The sequence below is a fragment of the Ascaphus truei genome, chromosome 15, assembly GCF_040206685.1.
Source record: "Ascaphus truei isolate aAscTru1 chromosome 15, aAscTru1.hap1, whole genome shotgun sequence".
NCBI classification, from domain to species: Eukaryota; Metazoa; Chordata; class Amphibia; order Anura; family Ascaphidae; genus Ascaphus; species Ascaphus truei.
Window position 1 is genome coordinate 52,629,981 of NC_134497.1, and position 26,335 is coordinate 52,656,315.

At 44.3% G+C, this 26,335-nt stretch overlaps 1 protein-coding gene across 1 annotated transcript in view; it reads right to left on the reverse strand.

Annotated features, from left to right (window-relative positions):
* Positions 1-8,257: 8,257 nt before the first annotated feature.
* LOC142467001 (potassium channel subfamily K member 9-like) overlaps positions 8,258-26,335 on the reverse strand; it is a 107,103-nt gene continuing 89,025 nt past the window's right edge. The window contains exon 3 of the mRNA XM_075572632.1: positions 8,258-9,454. Coding sequence (XP_075428747.1) covers positions 8,538-9,454 — 917 coding nt within the window. The 3' untranslated portion in view covers positions 8,258-8,537. The remainder of the gene's footprint in view (positions 9,455-26,335) is intronic.

Below are 26,335 nucleotides of genomic sequence, written 5' to 3' on the forward strand. Positions count from 1 at the left end.
TCTTAAAATTACTAGAGGTAAAGTCTGTTCGGACATCGGTCTACCATCCACAGACTGACGGATTGGTGGAAAGATTTAACCGAACTCTAAAAGGGATGCTGAGGAAATTTGTAGATTCAGAGAAGAGAGCCTGAGATGAACTTCTCCCTTTTCTGCTGTTCGCAGTGCGGGAAGTTCCCCCGGCCTCCACGGGGTTCTCTCCATTTTAATTATTGTATGGCCACCAACCCCGGGGAATCTTAGACCTCCTAAAGGAGTCCTGGGAGGAACAGCGGTCCCCTTCTAAGAATACCCTGCAATACCCTGGAAGCAGAGGAGGAGAGGGTATCGCCTGCCCCTGCGTTCACACCTACACTCGCTGCAGTGCCCACCCTATCTTCTCCAGTCGCAGAGGCTCCACCTCTGGATACCAAAGAGGACAAGGCTTTCCTTGACCTGGAGGAAGATTTGGATAACATGGAGCTGGACGACATCGACACCACGGAAATCAACTTAGACGACGAGTTTTCAGACGACTAAACCCAACATCCTTGAGTTTTATTTAAGTGACCAAAACAGCCCCCCTTCCCATCCTCTCCTGGGCAGCGTCTGAGAGCTTCAGTAATGGGGGGCAGTTTCCAACCTCCCCCACAGCTTGTAAGGAAGCCTCAATACACATGTATGCAGATGACACAATCCTATATGCACACAGCCATAGCCTCTCTGACCTTCAACACATACTTCAGTCTGACTTTTTGAGACTCGAAAACTGGATTTCCCAAAACAAACTGTTTTTAAACACTGACAAGACTGTAACAATGGTATTTGGGACCAAGACTAAATTCTTAAAGCTTCCAGCGACTGAGCTCCATATTAGAACCAACACTAACACCACCCTAAACCCTGTCACTAGTTTTAAATACCTGGGCTTATGGTTTGACTCCCACTTAACATTCGGAATGCACATTGATACCCTGACAACCAAGACCTATGCCAAACTAGGGGTACTTTACAGGAACAAATCCTCCCTAAGTCTCCTGGTCAGAAAGCGTATCGCACAGCAGATGCTAATGCCAATTATTGACTATGGAGACAGCACCTGGGGTTAAAGTACGTTCTCGTCCTTACAGGTTGCCTGAAAGCCGTAAGGCCCTGGTAGAGAAGGAGGTACTGTACAAGAAATGTTACATTTAGGCGTGATTGAGGAATCATGCAGTGAGTGGTGTAGTCCACTAATTATGGTCCCTAAACCCGATGGGAAGGTAAGATTTTGTGTGGACCTCCGAAAGGTCAATGCGGTATCCGATGCCAAGGGTGGACAAGTTAATTGACGCCCTTGGTAACGCGGAATATATATCCACGCTGGACTTAACAAAAGGATACTGGCAAATACCTTTGGAGGAAAAGTCCAATTGCAAAACAGTCTTTGCCACTGCCATGGGTTTGTACCAGTTTGTGACAATGCCATTTGGACTGCATGGAGCGCCAGCCACATTTCAGAGACTCATGGATAAAGTGCTGAGACCTCATACGGCTTATGCCGCAGCCTACCTAGATGACATTGTCATTTATAGTAAACACTAGCGGGCCCATCTAAATAGGCTGAAAGCGGTCCTCAAGTCGCTAAGAGAGGCAGGGCTCACAGCCAACCCTAAGAAATGTGCTTTAGGTAAGGCGGAAACCAAGTACTTAGGGTATGCAGTGGGAGGTGGAAAAGTAAGGCCACTAGCCGACAAGGTAGCTGCCCTGAAAGAAGTTCCAACCCCCCAATCAAAAATGCAGGTACGCTCTCTGCTGGGCTTAGCATGGTACTATCGGCGGTTCATTCCCAACTACTCAGAAATTGCAGCCCCATTAACCGACCTCACAAAAAAGTGTGCCCCTAAACAAGTGGTATGGTCAAGGGAGTGCCAGAGAGCCTTTGAGGACGTAAAAAGGTGTCTATCAGAGGGTCCCGTCCTTAGAAGCCCAGACTTCGATAAGCCTTTTATCGTGCAAACCGATGCCTCAGAGATAGGGCTAGGGGCAGTGCTCAAACAACAGTTTGAGGGAGTGGAACATCCGATCCTTTTTCTGAGTAGGAAATTGTTCCCAAGGGAAAAAAACTACTCGATAATTGAGAAGGAGTGCCTTACAGTAAAGTGGGCAATCGAGGCCTTGATTACCTAGCGGGAGTCCATTTTACGTTGGTAACAGACCATGCTCCATTAAAGTGGTTAAATACTATGAAGGACTCCAATGCTAGATTGACCAGGTGGTATATGGCCCTCCAACCCTTCTCGTTTGAGATTCAGCACAGGCCTGGAAAAGAAAATGCAAATGCTGATTTCTTTTCTAGAGAAGGGGTGGATGGTCGGGCTTCAGCCGTGCGTGGCCCCAGCCACACACTAACAGGGGAGGAATGTGACAGGGTGAATAGATGTCACCAGCCATATACCTGGCAGACATATGTTTAGTTTTGCAGTGCAGCAGTGACGAGGTTGTTTCAGGTGAGAGGGCTGCTTAATTAGTCTGATACCAGCTGCCTCATCAAGGTGTTTTAAAACCCCCAGGCTGTACACACATGCAGGCTAGCTGGTCAAGAGAGAGGACTGAAATGCTGATGTAGATTACTGCTATAAGGTCTGTCTTATTGTATGCTATCTGGAGCAGGGAGATACCCTGAAACTCTGGAGAGAGAACAGCTTGATTTAAGGTCTGTTTTCAAGATACATGTTTGATGAGCTGTTTTGTTTTTGAATGCTGAAAAGAAGCTATTTTGTTTTTGTGTGCTGTATTTTTTAAGGCTCAATAAATAAGCCTTATCAATAAACCCTGTGTGTGGTTGCATGTACCCTGCAACAATGACCTCGAGGTTGGCATCGAGAGCAAAGTCTCCATCTTTGCTGATGATACTAAATTGTGTAAGGTAATAGAATCAGAGCAGGATGTAATTTCTCTTCAGAAGGACTTGGAGAGACTGGAAACGCGGGCAGGTAAATGGCAGATGAGGTTTAATACAGATAAATGTAAGGTTATGCATTTGGGATGCAAGAATAAAAAGGCGATTTACAAATTAAATGAAGATAAATTGGGGGAATCCTTGATGGAGAAGGATTTAGGAGTGCTTGTAGACAGCAGGCTTAGCAATAGTGCCCAAAGTCATGCAGTAGCTGAAAAGGCAAACACGATCTTATCTTGCATCAAACGGGCAATGGATGGAAGGGAAGTAAACATTATTATGCCCCTTTACAAAGCATTAGTAAGACCTCACCTTGAATATGGAGTACAATTTTTGGCACCAATCCTAAGGAAAGACATTATGGAACTAGAGAGAGTCCAGAGAAGAGCCACCAAATTAATAAAGGGGATGGAAAACCTAACTTATGAGGAGAGGCTAGCTACAGTAGAGGCAACGTTTATTCTAACATTTGCCGTAAACTAGCCGGGTTACATTCTGGGTATGTGCTGGGTATGTTCTGGGCTAGTTTGAGGCACGTTTAAGGCATTTCTGCATTGACTAACGACCCATAGGATTAACACAGCAGGGATCCCTGGCAGTCCAATTCAGTTTGAATGGGACTGCCAGGGACCCCCGCTGTTAATCTGATAGGCCATTAATCAATGCAGAAATGCTGGGGCTAGTTTAAGGCATGTATTCAGAATGTACCTGGGTGTTTCCTGTTTTTTTTGGGGAATTGCCACTGGTTTTTGTTAGAATAAGAGTTGCCTCTACTGTAGATTAGATTTATTTACATTAGAAAAGAGGCGTCTAAGAGGGGATATGATAACTATATACAAATATATTCGGGGACAATACGAGGAGCTTTCAAAAGAACTATTCATCCCACGGGCAGAACAAAGGACTCGGGGCCATCCCTTAAGGCTGGAGGAAAGGAGATTTCACCAGCAACAAAGGAAAGGGTTCTTTACAGTAAGGGCAGTTAAAATGTGGAATTCGTTACCCATGGAGACTGTGATGGCAGATAGAATAGATTTGTTAAAAAAAAAGGTTGGACATCTTTTTAGATAGGAAAGGTATACAGGGATATACCAAATACGTATATACAGTAGAGGCAACGCTTATTCTAACATTTGCTTTAAACTAGCCGGGTTACATTCAGGGTATGTGCTGGGTATGTTCTGGGCTAGTTTGAGGCACATTTAAGGTATTTCTGCATTGACTAACGACCCATAGGATTAACACAGCGGGGGTCCCTGGCAGTCCAATTCAGTTTGAATGGGACTGCCAGGGACCCCCGCTGTTAATCTGATAGGCCATTAATCAATGCAGAAATGCTGGGGCTAGTTTATGGAAAGTTTAAGGCATGTATTCAGAATGTACCTGGGTGTACCCGGGTCTTTTGGGGAATTGCCACTGGTTTTTGTTAGAATAATCGCTGCCTCTACTGTATGGGAAATATGTTGATCCAAGGATTAATCCGATTGCCAATTCTTGGAGTCAGGAAGGAATTTATTTTTCCCCTTATGAGACATCATTGGATGATATGACTCTGGGGTTTTTTGTTTGTCTTCCTCTGGATCAATAAGTATAGATAAAGGATAAAGTATCTGTTGTCTAAATTTAGCATAGGTTGAACTTGATGGACGTACGTCTTTTTTCAACCTCATCTACTATGTAACTATGTAACTATGATGTCAGATGTCCTGTGCACGAAACAGAACACACACAGAAGGAAAACCATAATAACAGACAACAAACAGCTAAAATACAGTGAAATGGTAAAGAACATAGATCAAATCAAAACTTATGGCAAGGGACTTGCAGTTACCAGCAGCTGTCACACCTCCATAGAGACTCAAGAAGTGGGTGCGTGATCAGAAGAACCCAGGAAGGAGATTGTGCGTACAACAAAGTCTTATTGAAGATTTGCCCAATGACATTCCCAATGAGGTTCACAGGGGTGTGGAGTAAAATTCACTCACTTTTGGCCTTCAGGGAACACTTGTCCTATTGCTAAGAACCTATTTAAGACTTCATTAAGACATATTTAACGCTGCAGTTCAGTCAATATCCTGCATGTGTGTTTTTTTTAATAAATCAGTTCTGTAGTAAGAAAAAATACTTTTAGCATTTTCTGTTTTTAAAAAAACAACTTTGAAAGACCAATTTTCTTGTATTCTATTGTAACAACCATTTGCTAAGGCACTGCCCCTTCATGTCCTGTCACAAGCCCTGGCACACCCCTTTGTCAGCCCTGCACTCCCTCTAGCACGTCAGTGCAGGAGTGCTCATGAATATTCATGAGCTTCCACTGAGAGACAGAAGCAGAAGAAAAACATATGCCAGCTCTAATGATGTCACCAAATTTCGCCAATCAATACATGGAGAACGAATTGACCTGCAGCTATGCAGTTCTTTAGGTAAGTAGAGATTGCCCACATGAAACTATTGAAGTAAAAAAAAAAAAAAAAAGACTGAACTGCAGCTTTAAGAGTCATCATTGTCAACTCTACAGAGTTTCCTGTTTAATTCTACTGAACTCTATTACTTTGATAAAGTACTTGAGCACCCAGTTACCACCTCTTTTTTTCCAAATAAAATGGCACCAGATTTATCCAAAAATTAGGTCCTCTAAACAGGTGTGTGCAAACTGCGAGGCACGACGCTTACAGAGGCTACATAGTTGAAAAAAACATCCATAAAGTTCAATCTATGCTAAATTTACGTAGTTACTTTATCCTATATCTGTACTTGCAGTATATTGATCCAGAGGCAGGCAAACAAAAACCCCAGTGTCATATCATCCAATGATATCTCATAAAAAGACATATATTCCTTCCGGACTCCAAGAATTTGCACTCTTCTCTACAACATTTAGATTAAATGCTGGAGGAGCGCATGAGGTCTCTCTATGCGTCTTACCTGCTCTGCTTCGGCTTCCGGTGACCCATCGCCATGGTAACGCGACGCCACATGACTTTGACATCAAATGACATTGCTGATGCCGCACAAAAGGGAAGGGGGGGGGGGAGGCGCGACCAGGCAGGCGGGTGCAAACAAACGTTTGCGCATCCCTGCTATAAAATACAACAACATTTTTTTGCTTTGATATAGTGCAGGTTTTTTGGGCTCCAGTTTTGACCCATTATTGCAGCTGGTAGTCTTGGATAAATAGCTCCTTTAGATTTATTTTTAGTTAAGCGATTAAGGCCCAGATTTAATGAGCTATGGTAGCCTATTTACGCGACGTTAACGTCCTTTAACGGCTGTCCATCGTAAGTACTTACTGAATGAAGCAAATATTAATTGGTATTTTACTCTTGTTTAAAGCAAGGGGTTTTGAATACCGTCCATTAATAATGCAAATCAGCCTTAATGATATTCAGCCCCTATTCACTAAGCTCAGTTAAGGTTAACTCCACAGTGCAGGGAAAGTTTCAGGTGAGAATCCTGCTCGTGCAGCCAACACCCCTTCAGTGTACATCTTCATTGCCCCAAAGGTGGACGTCTGATGGGGTTCCCCAAGAGCTGCTCCCCTCTGCACAGGACCAGCATGCTAAGGGTTAACATTTGCTTGCTATTGTGGAACATCAACCACACACAATGGAATGTTAATGAGCCAATAGGACAAAGGACTTTGAATTCACAGCTTTATTCAACCTGAACCATTGGCGCAGCTGAAGGGCAGCTAATGGGTGTGAGCCGTTTGCTGCCGTTCGGTGATGTTAAATCTTCTCTATTTCAATTTTAAACTCACCAGCCCTTTTATCCCCTGAATCCAATTTTGGAACTTTGTCCATGAAATGTCTGTGAATTGACTGTATAACCACTGTTCTTTTAATGTAACCGTGTACTGTTACAACTCTGTGCCCAGGACATACTTGAAAATGAAAACGAGAGGTAACTCTCAATGTATTACTTCCTGGGAATTTTTTTCTATAAATACAAACACGTTGTGCAGCTTGAAACGTTGTCTTTCCACTGTTCTTGGCTGTCACATTAAATGGACAACTTCATTATGAACTTGTGAGTAGAGGTCTACTTTGTATTTGTTTTAGAGGAGACTTGCACTTTGAAGAAATTGTCAGTTAAGGTTAACGCCAGAATAATACTTTAGGAGAAAAGCCTTATTTATTTAAGGGGTCTAGGTGGGAGTATCGCCAGAATAACTTCAATAATGTAGTGTTATTTGCTGGCGTTATTTCCCTCTCCTCTCGAGCAATTCTTATTTCAGGGTCTGGGTGGCAGTACGTCCGAATTAACTAGCATCGCATTATTTGAAGAAAATGCAGCGTTATCATGAAATAAAATGATGTTAACCATATGCTAAAGAACTCCATTATAGTCGTCGTTCGCGCATACGATTATCTTTACCTCAGGGAAAACTACGTCTGTTCCTGTTTTAACTGTAGGTAACGTCACATTATTTGCGCTGATTTAAAAGAGCGATCTAAGCGTTTTTTGTTTTTTTTTACAGGATTGAAGCAGGGGGTCTCCGGAGCTGAATTAATTTCAGCTCCGGCTGAGCTAGTTGGGGTTTAAAGCTCCCGGGTAACGCGGGCCAATAGCAAGGCGAACCTGATGACGTCTCGACTTTCTATTGGCACCTTTAAACGTCATAACACCTTTCTGCTGAAGTTTGTACATGGTGGAAGAATCAAAATTATAATGTGGCAGTAACCCCCCCCCCCCCCCTCACACTGAGGAGAACATAGAGTCAAAACTGCTGGCAAGTGAGTAGATTGCTGACCATGCACGTCTTTATCCCAGGCTTTGCTGTAAAAGCTGTGTAAAATTCCAGGCATACTGTAAACTTAAATGGATTCATGTTAAAGTGGCTAAGAAGGAAAAAGTCAAGAACTGTGAGTGATGTCATGTCATCACCCAGAATTCCTGGCTGCAGAGATTGTCTGCGGGGCGTGGGGTTTACAGAGGCCCCACGCGCTACCCAGAGGCACTTAAATTAAGTGCCGGGGAAGCGGCGAAGGCCTCTGTAAACTGCTCTTACCCTTACCCATGGCAACGAGGTAATGTGACGTCACGTTGCCATGGCAATGTGACATCGTGACGCCGGAGCCAAGATAAGGGGGGGGGGGGAGAGAGGCGCGGAGAGAGGGGAATAGCCAGCAGGGGGGCACAGGGAAAAAAGATTGCACTCCCCTGGTATAAAATACAGTATATAGGTAGATCAGATTAATTGAATGAATCAGTACAAAGTGCTATGACACTAGCAGGGACAGGTAGGTATATGTATCTACATGGATTTTGCAAGAAAGAAAAGGAGATTTGGATACAAATAATGATGTACAATGCTGTTTGGACAAGCAGGGATTAATATTGGATCATTTTACTGACAATCGTATTGATTATTCATATTACATTATTGTAAAGTACTAATTATTTAAAGTGTATACAGTAGTTAAAATACATAACAGGACATATATTTTTGGCAGCGAACTGGTTACGATGTCATGGGTTGTACAGCACAAACGTCATGGGTTACTCATATTACCTTATTGTACAATGTTCTTGTTCAGATGAGTAAAAAACCATGACCTCCAATAATGTATAAGCATGACATTGAGTAATAAACAGTGAATCACAGAGTCCGACTTTAAATAGACTTCCGCCTCAATCTAAAACTATCCCTGTCGCTGTGGTTGGCAGGTGAAAAAGTGCTTTCAGGGGAGGAGAAACCAGTGTTATCCCGTGTGCTTAGTGAAATTTCATCTATTTTGAAAGAAATAGAATTATAATAAACGGGGTTTGTATGACAGCTCAGTGTGTCGTGGTGTGAAGTTATCGGGCTATCACAGAAATGAGATCTGTAACACATACAGGTGCAAAAAGACCCCACTCTTGAGGCTGCATTGGAAGATCTACGCCTCACCCTATCTGACTCTTCCTGCATAAGGGGTAGGAGGTTAATCTGGCTCGTTCTATCTCCAATCGGAAGGAAAATCGAACTTCTACTTCTGTTGACCATTTTTGACTGTAGACTCATATTATTCTGGACTCTCCTTAAGGAAGCTCTTTCTTCTGCATCACGTCTTTCATCTTCCGAATTCATGGTCAAAAATCGGAGGACTACCAAGTTAAGAAATGCCCCGATTACAGTCAAACCCACTAGGATGTACATGAAGCTAAAAGCCACGTAAGGCGGTTTCTTCTGCAGTGCTTCATTTTTCTGCAGGGCTACAAAGTCTCCAAAACCTATGGTTGTGAGCGTTATGAAGCAGTAGTAATAAGAGTGGAAAAATGTCCATCCTTCAAAGTATGAGAAAGCTGCTGCTCCAATACCCAATGTCCCAACACAAGATAGCAAACCAACTAAGACCATATTTTCCATGGACACATCTGTTTTTCTCATGTGAAAACATCGTTTAATTTTCTTTAACAGGAACCGAACAAAAGTGTTCATGCGCTCGCCCAAGCTCTGGAACATGACCAAGGTGAGAGGAATTCCCAGAACGGCATAGAACATGCAGAACACTTTTCCAGCGTCTGTACCTGGGGCAGCATGTCCATACCCTGCGATATAAAGTAAGGGAAAAGTGTTAGCAAGAATTCTCTGTTAACACAGTAAAGTCCACTGTATAAAAGTTTGTTTCAATTCCCTTTCCAGTAATTCTGTATTTTAATATTATTATTAATTTATTATATACTACAATATTATTAGATTGCTACTACTATTTGTATAAACTGGGGACAAAAAGATGTATGTACTGTATATGTGTAATATATATATATATATATATATATATATATATATATATATATATATATACACACACACACATCTTCCCCCCCCCCAGTTATACAAATAGTAATAGCAATCTAATAATATTGTAGTATATAATAAATTAATACATATATATATATATATATATATATATAATATTAGCACCCCCCTGAGGAAGGTACCGTTCAGCGGACCGAAACGTTGGATATATGTGCAAGTTTCTTTAATACAACTTATAGCTGCTTATACCTTCTGAGTGCTATTGTCTCCTTACCTTTGCTGGTAATGTATGCTTTATTATTTTTTATGACATAAGCACCAGGTCATTATATCACTACAGGAGTGCAAGATATTCATGATTTGTGTATGTATATATATATATATATATATATATATATATATATATATATATATATATGAGCATACAGTTATATTTGCATATATATATATATATATATATATATCAACTGTAAATATTACTGTATGTTCATTTGCATGTCTTAGACAGGTCTGCAACCCTGTCTTTCACCATTATCGCCCAGCACACAGCGCTTCCACTGCAGCAAGGGATTCTGGGAAATGACATGCAAATGGTGAAAGACAGGGTTGCAGACCTGTCTAAGACATGCAAATGAACATACAGTAATATTTACAGTTGCTATATGCTTTACCGTGGAGGGTTTTTGTCACTTTTTTTTACGCATCATAACCTTAATAATTGTGATATATATATATATATATATATATATATATATATATATATATATATACAGGTAAACCCCGTTATAACGCGCTCCGTTATACCGCGGTTTTCACATGGCTCCCATTTAAAAAATAAAATAATTTTTTTTGCACACTGCACACACTGCACACACTCCCAGCACACACACTGCTCACAGCACACACTCCAAGCACTCACTGCACACACTCCCAGCACTCACTGCACACACTCCCAGCACTCACTGCACACACACACTGCTCACAGCACACACTCCAAGCACTCACTGCACACACTCCCAGCACTCACTGCACACACTCCCAGCACTCACTGCACACACACTGCTCCCAGCACTCACTGCACACACTCCCAGCACTCACTGCACACACTGCACACACACTGCTCACAGCACACTGCACAACTCACCCCTTTTTAAAAAAAAAAAAAAAAGCCATTTAAGGATTTCCTTTTTAAAGGCTGCTCCTCAATCAGCATTCTGAGCACGGTGTCCTCCCTGTGCTGCTCCCGCCCCTGCCTCTTTATCATGAGCTGCACACACTGCTTTCCCCAGCAAGAAGCCGTCCAGCAGCTACAATGCGGCAGCCGTAAAAGTGCAAATGATACAGCGGGGAGGAGCCTCTGAGGCATCTGTGCTAGGGCCGTCCTCTGACACAGCACTACTGTGTCCTCATGGAGGGCCCTCAGATGTCCCCAACTTCCACACTAGTTTGCCTCCATGTGTGAGGGCTTTCCCTGTGATTGCTTTATGGCCACTGAATGGCTCTATAAATCCTACTCCAATCCCACTGCAACAACTTGGTTTATCTGACTGGTGTCAAATTAGTGTGAGCGAATATCTTAACCTGTTCCATAATCTTCTTCCAGTGATACTGTATATACCAAGAGGAAATATGCGGTGAATACAGTTTTGTTGTACATGCAAAGCAACAAAAATCCACTTCTAAAATGAACTGTGGTATAAAGTAATGCTCAACATACATTGCAGTAGTCAAAGCTTTGAAGCATTTAACCTACCCATCACGTCCTTTCACCCCCCCCCCCCCAACATACGAAGAGCAGTGCTTCTTCTGTTGCTCATTACTGCTGTTCAGAGGCTGGTGGGTGCTACACAAAATGAACATGAAGTGCAGGAGTCTGTGTGATGGGACTATTATGTTGGAAGGTGCTCGGTCATGAAATGGTGTAGCATATTAACCACGATACTCATTTTTTACTAGGGGCAAAACCTATACCTCTTACCTCACTGGTCACGAATACGCGGTCTAATCTCTAGTTTGTAATGGAGTAATTTCACTTCAGTCTTGCATCATCAGGCTGTTTATTCTTAGTGGACAAAGGACTTTACAAACACATGTCTCTTTGACCTGACTGTACAGAATGCAACTTCACCTCGTGATTCCCTCAAGAAGGAACAATATCAATCATATCCGTCCTAACACCAGAAGTGCTTTCTGATTGCAAATCCTAGCATGTATATGAAAAGCTTGCAGGGGTTGTGTGTTGTGTGTGCTAATCCTAGCATGGAACGAATTATATTAAAAATGGACTTAATTTCTAGGATGTTTGTGTGGAGCTCTTGTATCTTTTATAAAGAGCTTTATCTTGATTTTTTTTTCTCTGCTCCTCCCCCCCCACCAATTTGTATTTTATTTGGTTTATGCAATCATGCCATTAACGTATCCCTTTAAAACCTATGCAAAGCCCAAAATGTAAGCATTTAGCATATTCTCCATTGTATGATGCTTGTAATCAGGAGTTCAGGTACCTCAACAGTAAAATGGGGACATGGATCATCCATAAATGCCCTAAACGTTTGTGTACTTTTTCCCTCTGTCTTGACTGGTAAAACCACTGCAGATTGTAACCTCCCCGCTTCCTCCCTCCTTCCCAGGGCTGCGTGTGAACGGGGAGCTGATCTCTGCATACCCCCAGGTAATGTTAAAAATTAGTCATAATGTGATTAGGAGGGGATAGGGGGGGTGTCGGGAGGAGGGGGGGGACGTGTAGGGCTTCCGGCCACCTCTTCCTTCCTTCCCTCCTCACTCCCTCTCTCCCGATCAGGCGCGCGGCAGCCATTTTTTTTTAAATTAGCGTGACCCGTTACTAACGCGGTGGTCTCGGGGTGGACCCCGAGGACCGCGCTATAACGGGGTTTACCTGTATATATATATATATATATATATATACAGTTGTGTGAGAAAGAAAGTACACCCTCTTTGAATTCTATGGTTTTACATATCAGGACATTATAACAATCATCTGTTCCTTAGCAGGTCTTAAAATTAGGTAAATACAACCTCAGATGAAAAACAACACATGATATATTACAACGTGTCATGATTTATTTAACACAAATAAAGCCAAAATGGAGAAGCTATGTGTGAAAAACTAAGTACACCCTTACTGCTTCCATAGGACTTAAGATGCTAAACTAAGTAGCAGACAGGTGTTGCTAATCAAATGCCCTAGATTAATTGATCATCAGCAAGTGTGACCACCTTTATACAAGCCGAAGTTTTAGCAGTTTGCTGGTCTGGAGCATTCAGGTTTGTGTTAACACAATGTCAGGTAGGAAAGACATCAGCAATGATCTTAGAGAAGCAATTGTTGCTGCCCATCAATCTGGGAAGGGTTATAAGGCCATTTCCAAACAATTTAAAGTCCTTCATTCTACAGTGAGAAAGATTATTCAAAAGTTGGAAACATTCAAGACAGTTGTCAATCTTCCCAGGAGTGGACGTCCCAGCAAATTCACCCCAAGGTCAGACCGTGCAATGCTCAGAGAAATTGCAAAAAAAACAAGAGTTACATCTCAGACTCTACAGGCCTCAGTTAGCATGTTAAATGTTAAAGTTCCTGACAGTCCAATTAGAAAAAGACTGAACACGTATGGTTTGTTTGGAAGGGTTGCCAGGAGAAAGCCTCTTCTCTCTAAAAAGAACATGGCAGCACGGCTTAGGTTTGCAAAGTTGCAGCTGAAAAAGCCACAAGACTTCTAGAACAATGTCCTTTAGACAGACGAGACCAATGTGGTGATGTTTGACCATAATGCACAGTGCCACTATGGTGAAAACCAAACACAGCATATCAGCACAAACACCTCATATCAACTGTCAAGCACGGTAGTGGAGGGGTGATGATTTGGGCTTGTTTTGCAGCCACAGGACCTGGGAACCTTGCAGTCATTGAGTCGACCATGAACTCCTCTGTATACCAAAGTATTCTAGAGTCAAATGTGAGGCCACCTGTCAGACAGTTAAAGCTTGGCCAAAATTGGGTCATGCAACAGGACAATGATCCCAAGCACACCAGCAAATCTACAACAGAATGGCTGAAAAAGAAAAGAATCAAGGTGTTGCAATGGCCCAGTCAAAGTCCAGATCTCAACCCAATTGAAATGCTGTGGCTTGACCTTAAGAGAGCTGTGCATAAACAAATGCCCACAAACCTCAATGAACTGAAGCAACGTTGTAAAGAAGAGTGGGCCAAAATTCCTCCACAACGATGAGAGAGACTGATAAAGTCATACAGAAAACGATTACTTCAATTATTGCTGCTAAAGGTGGTTCTACAAGCTATTGAATCATAAGGTATACTTAGTTTTTCACACATGGCTTCTCCATTTTGGCTTTATTTTTGTTAAATAAATCATGACACAGTGTAATATATCATGTGTTGTTGTTGTTCATCTGAGGTTGTATTTACCTAATTTTAAGACCTGTTAAGGAATAGTGATTGTTATTATGTCCTTATATGTAAAACCATAGAATTCAGAGGGTGTACTTTCTTTTTTTCACACCACTGTACATACACACACATACACACACATATATACAAACACACAAGTTCAGTAAGATCCAAACCTTTACATTTAATATTCAAGGACTCCATTTCTACAGGCTCAGTACCACAAGATTGGTGTAAAGCAAACGTGGTGCCTATATTAAAAAGGGAGCTAGATCAAAACTGGGGAATTACAGACCTGTAAGGCTAAGGCCCTAGTGCCTCCGCTGCACGCGCGCCCGCGAGGCTGGCGGCGCGTGCAGCCGATTCCCCGGTCTGCAGTGAGCTGCAGGAAGAGACCGGGGGGGGGGAGGGGGGAGTGCATGGCGGGGGAGTGGCGGGGGCGCAGCCATGACGTCTCCCGGCAGGTTCGCCCTCATTGGCTGAACCGCCGGAGACGTGGCCTAGCGCTCCGTCGCGAGTCCTGCCCTCAATTCTATTGAGAGCAGGAGAAACTCTCGCCACAGCGCTGCGGCCCCCCCTCACAGCGGGCCCGGCACCGTTGAGGGGAGGGCTCTCGTCCCTGCAGCATCCGCCACAGCGGGAGCTGCAGTAGCATGCGGGGACTCAGCCTAAGCCTGACTTCAATAGTGGGGAAGCTACTTGCAGGTTTAATACGGGATAATGTATCAAAAAGGACAACAGTTGAAAGATGGCTGTCCCTATACAGAATGTGCTTGATGTGTGTGATCTCAGATGCTACTAAAGGGCTGCATCAGAGTATGTAACTATATTTTTAAGCAACAATAGTATCTACATTTGTGTGCTAACAGCTCATGATTTGCGGCCAGCCTTGAGATACTAGCCAAACGTCTGTATCAGATGGCATAAATTGTAGCATATATATACGAACAGTTTCAACAGCTTGTTACCAGCTCATGAGTTGCAGCTTACTTTTAGCTTTATAGAAAATAGGCCACCTTGCTTGACGGTGTCTCATTTATAGCTATTTAGCTGCACAAAGCATATACATACGTTGTGCATCTGTGCAATATAATGAGACTACCAGTTACACCTTTGACCATACTTACTAAATAGGTCTTGTGTTTTTAGGCATTGTAATTGAGCCACCAATATATGGCTATATTAAGCTCTGCTTACAATCTATAATTACCCTGCAATCATCTCAAGCTGAATGATCTGTGTCTATGCTATTGGAGTGTTGTAAGCTTATATGTCTATTGCTACACTCTGAACAGTCACCAAGCTGCATTATTTGGCTTTTTTGTACTTATGCTACCTGTGACTACAATTGCCATGCGGCTTTGTTAACGTTTTTTGTTCAGATTAAGGTTATATTTGGTTATGAGCATATTGATGTGTCAATCTTGCCATTAGCTCAGTTGTATATAGAAGGTAACAACATCATATGCCTGAGCTCAGATTTAAATAATCAAGAGTGATTCCCACATTACAAGGATCACTGGACTGCGGCACCTTTACATTGCAGCTCTGATTAAGGACATCAAGGCATATTGTTCTCTTACAGAGAGACTCCTTCTATGAATACACGATCAATTCATATAGTTGATAATACCATATACCCATCAATAGACTATCCGCAATGTTATAATATTTCATTACAAACATTATATACAAGTCATCACATTGTGGAGATTGGCTTTAAATTAATTGGTTGAGGAGTAATAATTGGCAGTGATGTTAGAGCTGCGTCATGCTCTGCATGACTTTTATATCTAGCTTCTAGCATTATATCTCCACTGCACCTCAACATCACACACTCCAGCATTTATGCAATACTGTCATCTTCTACAAGCGCATTCACTCATGCATCACATGGAGATTAGAATAAATTTATGACGAGGAGTAATTATTGGTAGCGATGTTAGAGCTGCGTCACGCTGCACGTGACTTTCATATTTAGTATATAGTTTCCATATCTCCAATTTGTCTATATATTTTGGACAATAAGACATCACTATATCATTGGATTATTACCCAATAAATGGTTCTATACCATCACACATCAAACACTACAACAGCAGAAATAATTACACTTCACAACCTGTCATTTTATTTGTTTATTTTTAAACATATACTTATGTTAAATGTATTGTCGTGTGTATACATATATATTACAATTGTTGAATTAAAAGTTAAGTTTTAATCGCCTGAGAGTGCACCACTCAAATGTGCTTCCTTTTTGGGCGACAGCCATCTTTTCAACTGTTGTCCTTTTTGATAAATCAACATTATCTTAGCACATAGGTAGCACCAGCTGCCAATTCTGGCAACATAGGCAAATTCATATACCCAATATTGATTTCAATTGGTGAGCGTTGTGATACCCTTTCTATTTTAATACGGGATAATATTCAGGAATACCTGATAGATAACAAAATTATTAGTAATAGCATGGATTTATGAAGGATAGATCATGCCAAACTAACCTTATTAGTTTCTTTGAGGAGGTAAGTACGAATTTAGACCAGGGTAGTGAAGTTCATGTGGTCTACAAAGATTCTGTAAAGGCTTTTGATATGGTGCCACACGAGTTTAGTGTTCAAAATAAAGGAAATTGAACTCGGTAAAAATATTTGAACCTGGATTGAAAACTGGTTGAAGGATAGAAAACAGAGAGTTGTCATAAATGGAACCTTTTCAGGTTGAGCTAATGTTTATAGTTAAAAAGTAGATGAGGTTGAAAAATGACATCAAGTTTAACCAATGGTAAATTTAGACGACAGATACTTTATCCCATACTTGTACTTACTGTTGTACTATTGATCCAGAGGAAGCCAAAGAAAAAACCCCAATGTAATATCATCTAATAATATCTCATAAGTGGAAACATGAATTCCTTCCTGACTCCAAGAATTCCTAATGAGATTACTCCGTGGATCAACATCCTTCCCATGAATACTTATTTGGTATATCCCTGTATACCATTCCTTTCTAAAAAGATGTCCAACCTCTTTTTGAACATATCTATTGTATCTGCCATCACAGTCTCCATGGGTAATGAATTCCACATTTTAACTGCCCTTACTGTAAAGAACCCTTTACTTTGTTGCTGGTGAAATCTCCTTTCCTCCAATCTTAAGGGTGACTCCATCTCCTTTGTACTGCCCGTGGGATGAATAGTTCTTTTGAAAGCTCCTTGAATTGTCCCTGAATATATTTGTATATAGTTATCATATCCCCGCTGTTAGTAATCCGACTTCTCAGCGCCGTCTGCACAACACAGTAAACCCTCACGCAACACACAGTCAACCCTCAGGGAGATTCAGGGCGCGCAGCGCAACTCCCGCCTACCTGCTTCCACATCCGCAGGCCATCAAGGTCTCCGTCGCTGCAAGGTTGCTCCCTCCAGCAAAGCTCCCGCTCCCCCTCCTTCTCAGTGGGAGGCGCGGGCCATCTGTCCCATGCACACACATGCGTCCCCCTCCGACGCTAGACGCGTGCACACGCAACTTACAGAGCGCGCGCCCAGCAGCCGTTCTACAGCTACTACCCCTGCAGTAAGGCTCCGCCCCCATAAACCGCGTGGGCTCACTCTGAGTGCTACTCACCTGGGCTGTATCATCCGCAACCAATCCTGGAAGGCTCCCTGCATTCCTCCTGTTCCGCCTCCACCCCTGATTGGCCAGCCCAGCTTTATTATGCCTCTCTGGACTCTCACTCATCGCTCGACACAGTCTCTGTATGGAAGTTACTTTGTGTTCTCTTGGTGATTCTACAGTTTCTGACGCGGCTCGTACGACTACCCCCTTTGGCTCCCGACCTAGGCTCTCCTCTGTCTACGTATACCCTGGCATCCCACGATCACGGCTTGGACTTAGACCCTCCTCATCTCACCACTCCCTGACCTCGGCAAGGCAACTACTATTCTACTTCTACAACCGGTACCGGCAAGTATTGTCTACCTTACCTACATCTGGCCTGGCAACGCTAAACACCACACTCCGGACACGCTCCCTTTGCTGCGGGTGCGTGTATTCCTACTTCCCCCCATCAGCACAGGGGACGGGTCTGGTCTGCGGGCAGCACCGGCGTAACATTATGTCGAGCCCACAAGACGCAGACCAGACTGAACTAAGGCAGTTTCTCGCTAACCTGCTTCAGCAAAACCAGGCCATGGCAGACCAAATTGTGGCATTAACGCATCAGCTAGCCGTGCTCTCGGCCCGAGTACCAGTGGTTCCCCCGCCCCTGGTGTTATCTCCCAGGTTGCTAGCGTGGCAGGTACTAACAGCTCTGACGTGAAAATTCCGCCCCCCAAGCCTTACACAGGCGAACCGCAAGAATGTAGGGGCGTCCTCAACCAGTGTGAGGTACAGTTCGAAATAGCCCCCCACCACTTCGACACTGGACATAAGAAGGTAGCCTACATTTATAATCTATTGACGGGCAGCGCCCTGGCTTGGGCCTCCCCGGTCTGGGAGCGGCGTTCTGATCTTACCCTGGATTATCAGGCCTTCAAGGCTGAGTTCCAGCAAGTGTTCGATTCCCCCGCACGCTGGGAAATGACATCAGTTTCTCTCCTTCAGATCACTCGAGGTCGACGAATGGTGACCCAGTATGCCGTGGAGTTCCGAACCCTCGCAGCCGAGACTAACTGGGGACAGGAGGCTCTCGTCTCAGTATTTTGGCAAGGCCTGGCGGATCCCATCAAGGATGAACTCGCTCGTCAGCCCAGGCCAGATCAATTGGAGGTTCTCATCGAACTAGCAGTCCGTGTGGATCAACGCATCCAGGTACGCCGCTCCGAGCGTCAGCGCTCTCGCTTTTTAAAATGTCAAGCTCCCTTCCCCAGCACTCCTGCGGTTACAAGATCTACCACTCCTCTTCGTCCCGCCTTGGAGTTACCTGAGCCGATGCAATTGGGGGTACAACGCATCCGCACACCCATACGACAATTCCGTCGCGCCGGGGGATTGTGTTACTACTGCAGATCCGCTGAACACCTGGTTCGGGAATGTCCTCTGCGCCCGGGAAACGGGAACACCCAGTGAGTACGGAGGGGCTCTCTCTGGGTGTCATGTCTCCTCGTCCCCTCCATAAGGAAGAATTTCAATTTTTTTATTGTTTTTCGAGAGAATGACATCTCATAACATGTTTTTTTTTTGTAACAATTTCTTTTATTGGTCATTTCTTCAAGCAAATTTTACATACATTTCTGTCTTGAGCCCAAGATAGTTGTACATCGTGACCAATGTCTTTTTCTCATTTTCCGCAGAAGGAGAAAGGGGTGAAAAAGAAAGAGGGGGAGGGGGGGGAGTGGGGAAGAGGGAGAAGGGAGCACTCACAGGGGAGGGGGGTGGAGGGACTGGTAGGGGGGGGGTGGGGGGGGGAGGGGTTGAGGCCATGTCTATTTCCCTGGCTCAAGAGTGCGGCGTATTTTCCCGCTTTGGGTCAGCCTCAGTCTATTCTTCTCTGGTTTTATCTCCCTAGCCAGGGCTCCCAGGTATTCTGGAATTGGGGTATCTTTTTCTGGAGCATGGCCGTGAGCTTCTCCATTAACATTACCTCGTTGATTCTCCTGATCACGATAGTCCTTGAGGGGGGTTTGATATGCTTCCAGGCAGCTGCAATTGAGCACCTGGCTGCTGTTAATATGGCCGTGATGAGTCTTGACATCGGGGGGGGGGGGGTATCTTCCATAGATTTGCCCAGCACCAGGGTCAGCGGGTCGGTCGGGAGAATAAGTCCCGTTGTGTCCTCCACCAGTGTCTGGATCATACTCCAGTACTTCTGGATCTATGGACATGACCACCAAATATGGGCCATGTCCCCCTTTTGACCACATCCCCGCCAGCAGAGGTCTAATGTGCCGGGGTAGATTTGGCTCAGTCTGACTGGAGTCAGGTACCACTGATACATAATTTTATAGATATTCTCTTTTGTTATCGTGCATATTGATGTTTTTTTGGCTTGTTCCCAGATCTCAGCCCAGTCTTCCTGATCTATATCCATCTGTAGGTCTTCTGACCATTTTTGCAAATACCGGTGCATAGGATCCTGAGATCCTAGCTCCAGGCACTTGTAGATCTCAGAGATCAGGCCTCTCATATACCTGTTTTTGATGCATATAGATTCAAATTTGGTGAGTGGGGGGAATTTTGCTGCTGGTGATAGTGCTTGTAGGAAGTGGCGGACCTGTAGAAACTTGAATAAGTGTAGGTCATGGAATTGATATTTGTTTTTAAGCTCTTGATAAGTCAAGATTTCCTCTTTCTTCAGCAGATCAGCAACCAGCTTAATGTTATGACCTTGAAATTGGTCGAATTGTCTTGGGGAGCACCCTGGTGGGAAGTTTGGGTTCCCGAAGAGTGGGATGAGCCGGGAAGGGGATGCTATCAGACCATACTTCCCTTTGCTTTTCAGCCATATACTCCACGTGCATCTCATTGCTCCTAGATCAAATTTTTGGGAGCCTGACCTGTTGCTGCCAGGGGTCCACATTGCTGACTGAAGGGGGCTGCGATGCGCGTAGTGGGCCTCTATTTCCAAGTCCGGATCACAGTTCCACATCACAGCCTGCTTCAGTTGTGCCGCTTGGTAATACTTAACTATATCAGGAACCCCCAATCCTCCTCTCCCCTTTGACGCAAGCAAGACCGATCTTGGGACTCTGGGTTTTTTGTCATTCCATATAAATTGGAGGATTTGGGATTGGAGACTTTTTAATACTGCTTGCGGAATTAAGATTGGTAGGGTTTGGAAGTGGTATAGTAGCCTGGGCAGGATATTCATTTTTATGGACTCATAACATGTTTTAATGTACAACTGATACAACTTAAAATTTTACAGCAAGAAGAGATATTAAACATTACATTACATCATAAATCGCATTTTGTTGTTTTCATTTCTCACATGTTTAATTTTCGACTGTTGTATTTTACAGAACTTTTATTATTTTATTTTCATTTTTTACCACGTATTTAGGAAGCAGCCTCTTCCAGACATATCTCTCTCAGAGAAATTCAAGAATAGTAGAGAGAAAAGCAAGAAAGAAGAGGGTGGGGAGGGGGGTAAGGAGTGACAAGAGGGAGGGGGGGTGTCTAATTGTCCCCAGATTTATGTGACCCAGTTATTCATTCGCTAATTGTCTGGCCATACTGACCAAACCTTGTGGAATTTATTCACCTTTTCACCCAATTGTGCCGAGAGGAGTTCCATTAATCTTATTTCTCTAATTCGTCTCAATACTGTCTGCTTGGAAGGGGCGTTTATCTTTTTCCATGCTGCGGCAATCGAGCAGCAGGCCGCTGTGAGGACATGACTTATCATTTTATTCTCTTGGGGTTGTAGGCCCTCTATTGGTTTAGACAGCACCAGGGTCAGCGGGTCAACCTCCATCTCCACCTCCAGGAGCTCTCATATCATTGTTTGTATCATGATCCAGAACCCCTGAATTTTTGGGCATTCCCACCAGATGTGAGCCATGTCTCCTCTGTGCCCGCATCCTCTGCAGCACAAATCTGAGGATCCGAGGAAAATCTGGCTCAGCCTACTCAGGGTTAGGTACCAATGGAATAGAATTTTATAGATGTTTTCTTTTATTGTGGTACAAATTGATGTTTTAGAAGCTGCTTCCTAAATATCCTCCCAGTCTTCCCTATCTATTTCTAGATTTAAATCTGCTGCTCATTTTAGCATATAGCTATGGTTAGAGTGTGTAGCTTTAACCGCCAGTCCCAGATAAACCTCCGAAATCAGTCCTTTGCAGTAATAGCCTCTTCTGCATATTTTCTCAAAGGGTTACATAATTTCTGACGAGGGTTTTATGATGGATTCCGGTAAACTTTAGGCAGTGACTGAATGGCCAAGACCCAATACTCTCAGGGCCGTACAACGCTTCTTGGAATTTGCAAATTATTATCCTAAATTTATACGTAGTTTTTCTACTATTGTGGCGCCCATTACAGCTCTTACGAAGAAAGGGGCTAATCCATCTGCTTGATCACCTGAAGCTCTGTCCGCCTTCGAGGCACTCAAGGAAGCATTCGTCTCTGCACCTGTTCTCCGCCACCCTAACATTGACCTCCTCTTCGTGTTGGAAGTCGATGCCTCCGATTGCAGCACAAGGGCAGTTCTGTCTCAGAGACCTACGCCCCAAGACAAGTTACATCCCTGTGAATACTTCTCCAAGAAGTTCTCAGCTGCTGAGAGGAATTACGACATGGGTACCAGGGAGCTACTGGCCGTGAAGATGGCTCTCCAAGAATGGAGACACCTCTTGGAGGGGTCGAAGGAGTCGTTCAGCATCCTTACGGATCATAAAAACCTTCTCTACATCGAGAACGCCCTCCGCCTTGGTCCACGACAGGCTCGTTGGTCTCTTTTTTTTTCTCCAGATTTGATTTCCATCTTTCTTACATATTTGGGACCAAAAACGTAAAAGCGGATGCACTTTCCAGACAACATTCCTCAGAGGAGAGGCCAGAGGAGTCCTTAGAAACCATCCTTCCACATGTGGATTCTCGCCACATCTACCTTCAAGAACCTTGATAAGATTATGCATTCTCAGAAAAGCATTCCAAGGACCTGGCAGTTCCTGACAACAAACTCTTCGTACCTCCCAAATTCGTTCCTGAAGTCCTGAATTGGGGCCATTCTTCAAGATCCGCAGGTCATCCAGGTTTTAAAAAGACTCTTGACCTTATTCGTCGGAATTTTTGGTGGCGCAAAATGTACAAGGATATTTCGGAGTATACCTGCGCGCAGACCAAAACACTTCGTCGAAAAACCCAAGGTATTCTTTTACCCTTGCCAGTTCCCGATCGCCCTTGGTCCCATATTTCGATGGATTTCATAGTGTAGTTGCCTAAGTCCAGAGGAATGAACACAATCTTGGTGGTCGTGGATAGATTCTCTAAGATAGCTCATTTTATCCCACTCAATGGACTGCCCACCTCTCCCGCCCTTGCAGATATCTTTACGGATCAAATTTTTCGGATTCATGGGATCCCTTCCTCTATCGTTTCCGACACAGGGTCCCAGTTTGTGTCCAAATTTTGGTGAACTTTCACCAAGAGATTGGGCATCTCTTCCTCATTCTCGTCTGCATATCATCCACAGTCCAATGGACAGATGGAGAGGATCAACCAGTCTCTGGAGAAGTACCTAAGATGCTTTATATCTGATTCCCAGGATGATTGGCCTCAAGTCCTTCCTTGGGGGGAGTACGCTGTCAATTCTGCCAAGAATGAATCCACCCGTGAGTCGCTTTTTTTTTATTATAAATTATGGGTTTCACCCTCCCTGCTTGCCCATCTCCAACATTCCTTCTGGGGTACCGGCCGTAGACGAATGCATTTCTTCTCTCCAAGCAGCATGGTCCAGGATTCAGACTGCTCCTCCCACAGAGCTAAACTTCAGGCCGATCGTTGCTGTTGTCCTAAGCCCAGATACAGGCCAGGGGATTTGGTATGGCTCTCCTCAAAAAATATCCACTTAAAGGTACCATCCCTGAAATTGGCACTTAAATTCCTGGGTCCTTTACCTATTTCGGAACAGATCAATCCTGAGGCATTTCGTCTACAGCTACCACACAGTATGAAGATTCCCAATGTTTTCCATATTTCTCTTCTCAAGCCATTCATCACCAGTCACTTCTTCCCGGACCAGACTCGCAAGCCGGATCCAGTCACCATCCAAAATAAAAGGTTCACTCTCTATTGGATTTCTGCGTGTCCAGGGGCCAACTCCAGTTTCTGGTGCAATGGAAGGGTTTTGGACCCGAGGAGAGGTCTTGGGTTCCTTTGAAAGACATTCACGCCCCGGGTCTTCTTAGAGCCTTCAGGAGGAAGTTTCCGGAGAAACCTTTTAAGGACCATCCGGAGGCCGTTCCTGAAGTGGGGGGTACTGTTAGGAATCTGACTTCTCAGCGCCGTCTGCGCAACACACAGTCAACCCTCAGGGAGACTCAGGGCGCGCAGCGCAACTCCTGCCTTCTGCTTCCACATCCGCAGGGCATCAAGGTCTCCGTCGCCGCAAGGTTGCTCCCTCCAGCAAAGCTCCCGCTTCCCCTCCTCAGTGGGAGGCACGGGCCCTCTGTCCCGTGCGCACACATGTCCCCCTCCGACGATAGACGCGTGCACACGCAACTTACAGAGCACGCGCCCAGCAGCCGTTCTTCAGCTACTACCCCTGCAGTAAGGCTCCGTCCCCATAAACTGCACGGGCTCACTCTGAGTGCTATTAGTGCTCATCTGGGCTATATCATCCGCACCAATCCTGGAAGGCTCCCTGCATTCCTCATGTTCCGCCTCCACCCCAGATTGGCCAGCCCAGCTTTATCATGCCTCTCTGGGCTCTCACTTATCGCTCGACATAGTCTCCGTGTGGAAGTTACTTTGTGTACTCTTGGTGATTCTACAGGTTCTGACGCGGCTCGTACGACTACCCCCTTTGGCTCCCGACCTCGGCTCTCCTCTGACTACGTATACTCTGGCATCCCACGATCACGGCTTGGACTTCGACCCTCCTCATCTCACCACACCCTGACCTCGGCAAGGCAACTACAATTCTACTTCTACAACTAGTACCGGCAAGTATTGTCTACCTTACCTACATCTGGCCTGGCAACGCTAAACACCACACTCCAGACACGCTCCCTTAGCTGCGGGTGCGTGTATTCCTACTTCCCCCCTCAACACAGGGGACGGGTCTGGTCTGCGGGCAGCACCGGCGTAACACCCTCCTAGACACCTCTTTTCTAAAGTAAACAAATCTAAATTTAGTTAGCCTGTCCTCACAAATCAGATTATCCATCCCCTTTATTAATTTGGTGGCTCTTCTCTTTTCTAAGGAGTGGTGCCCAAAATTATACTCCGTATTCAAGGTGAGGTCTTACTAATGCTTTGTAAAGGGGCATAATTATGTTCATTTCCCTTCCATCCATTGCCCGTTTAATGCAAGATAAGATCTTGTTTGCTTTTGCAGCTACTGCATGACGTTGGGCACTATTGCTAAGCCTGCTGTCTACCAGCACTCCTAAATCCTTCTCCATCAAGGATTACCTTAATTTATCCCCATTTAACTTGTAAGTCGCCAGTTTATTCTTGCATCCCAAATGCATAACCTTACATGAATCTGTATTAAACCTCATCTGTCATTTACTTGCCCACGTTTCCAGTCTCTCCAAGTCCTTCTGAAGAGAAATTACATCCTGCTCTGATTCTACTACCTTACACAATTTAGTATCATCAGCAAAGATGGAGACTTTGTTCTCGATGCCAACTTCTAGGGTAGGGTTTTTTTTTTTTTCCAACAAAAAGGTTTTTATTGGGACATGGTACAGTTCGCATACTGTCTAACAACCCATTATCATACATGAGTGATCACGTTACCATTTTTTTTTAATGCCAAACGGAACAAATAATAACGTACTGTGGGGAAAAAAAAAAAAAGAGGAAAGACGACGGACATACGGGACGAACAAGACGAACCCAGGGGAGGAGGGGGGGAGGGCCAATCGAGGAGCGTCTCCTGCTTGTGATCTGCGACCTCCGATAGTGTGCTTGTTCGGTGTGGGTCTTCTCATTGCCATCTTACTGTCTGCCTACGTCTGCCCTACCAGTGCCCTGTTCTGTCGCTGTCCGTGCCGCCCCCCCAGAGGAGAACGCATTTCTTTCTATCACAGCAGAATATTGGTGGCATTCACCCCTGGGATGTCTGATTGATCTAGCCAAGGGGCCCATATTTTTAGAAAATCTGTGCCGGTGTCATTGACCAAACTCATCAATTGCTCCATCCGGCAAACATACCAGATTCTGTTCCGAATTTTCATCATCGTGGGTAAGTCTGGTTGCTTCCACAATGCCGCGAGTTCGCACCTCATGGCTGTTGCAAAGTGTGCAATCAATTTTTGAGCCGGTCTGCTTAGCCCCCACCTGCGCCTGCCCAGGAGGAACAGCCAGGGGGCCAAGGGGACCGGGTGTCCGAGAATTCTCTCCAGCCAATCTTTGATTTCCTCTCATAAAGGCGCCACTTTGGTGCAGCCCCACAGCATGTGAAGCAAGTCTGCATGTTCCCCACACTGTTTGGGGCACAGTGGGGGGTAATCTTTTACAAACTTTGCTAATCGTATTGGGGTAAGGTACCACCTCATTAGGACCTTATATGCGTTTTCCTTCAGGGTTGTGCAGATCGAGCTTTTGGATGCTGCCAGCACTATTGA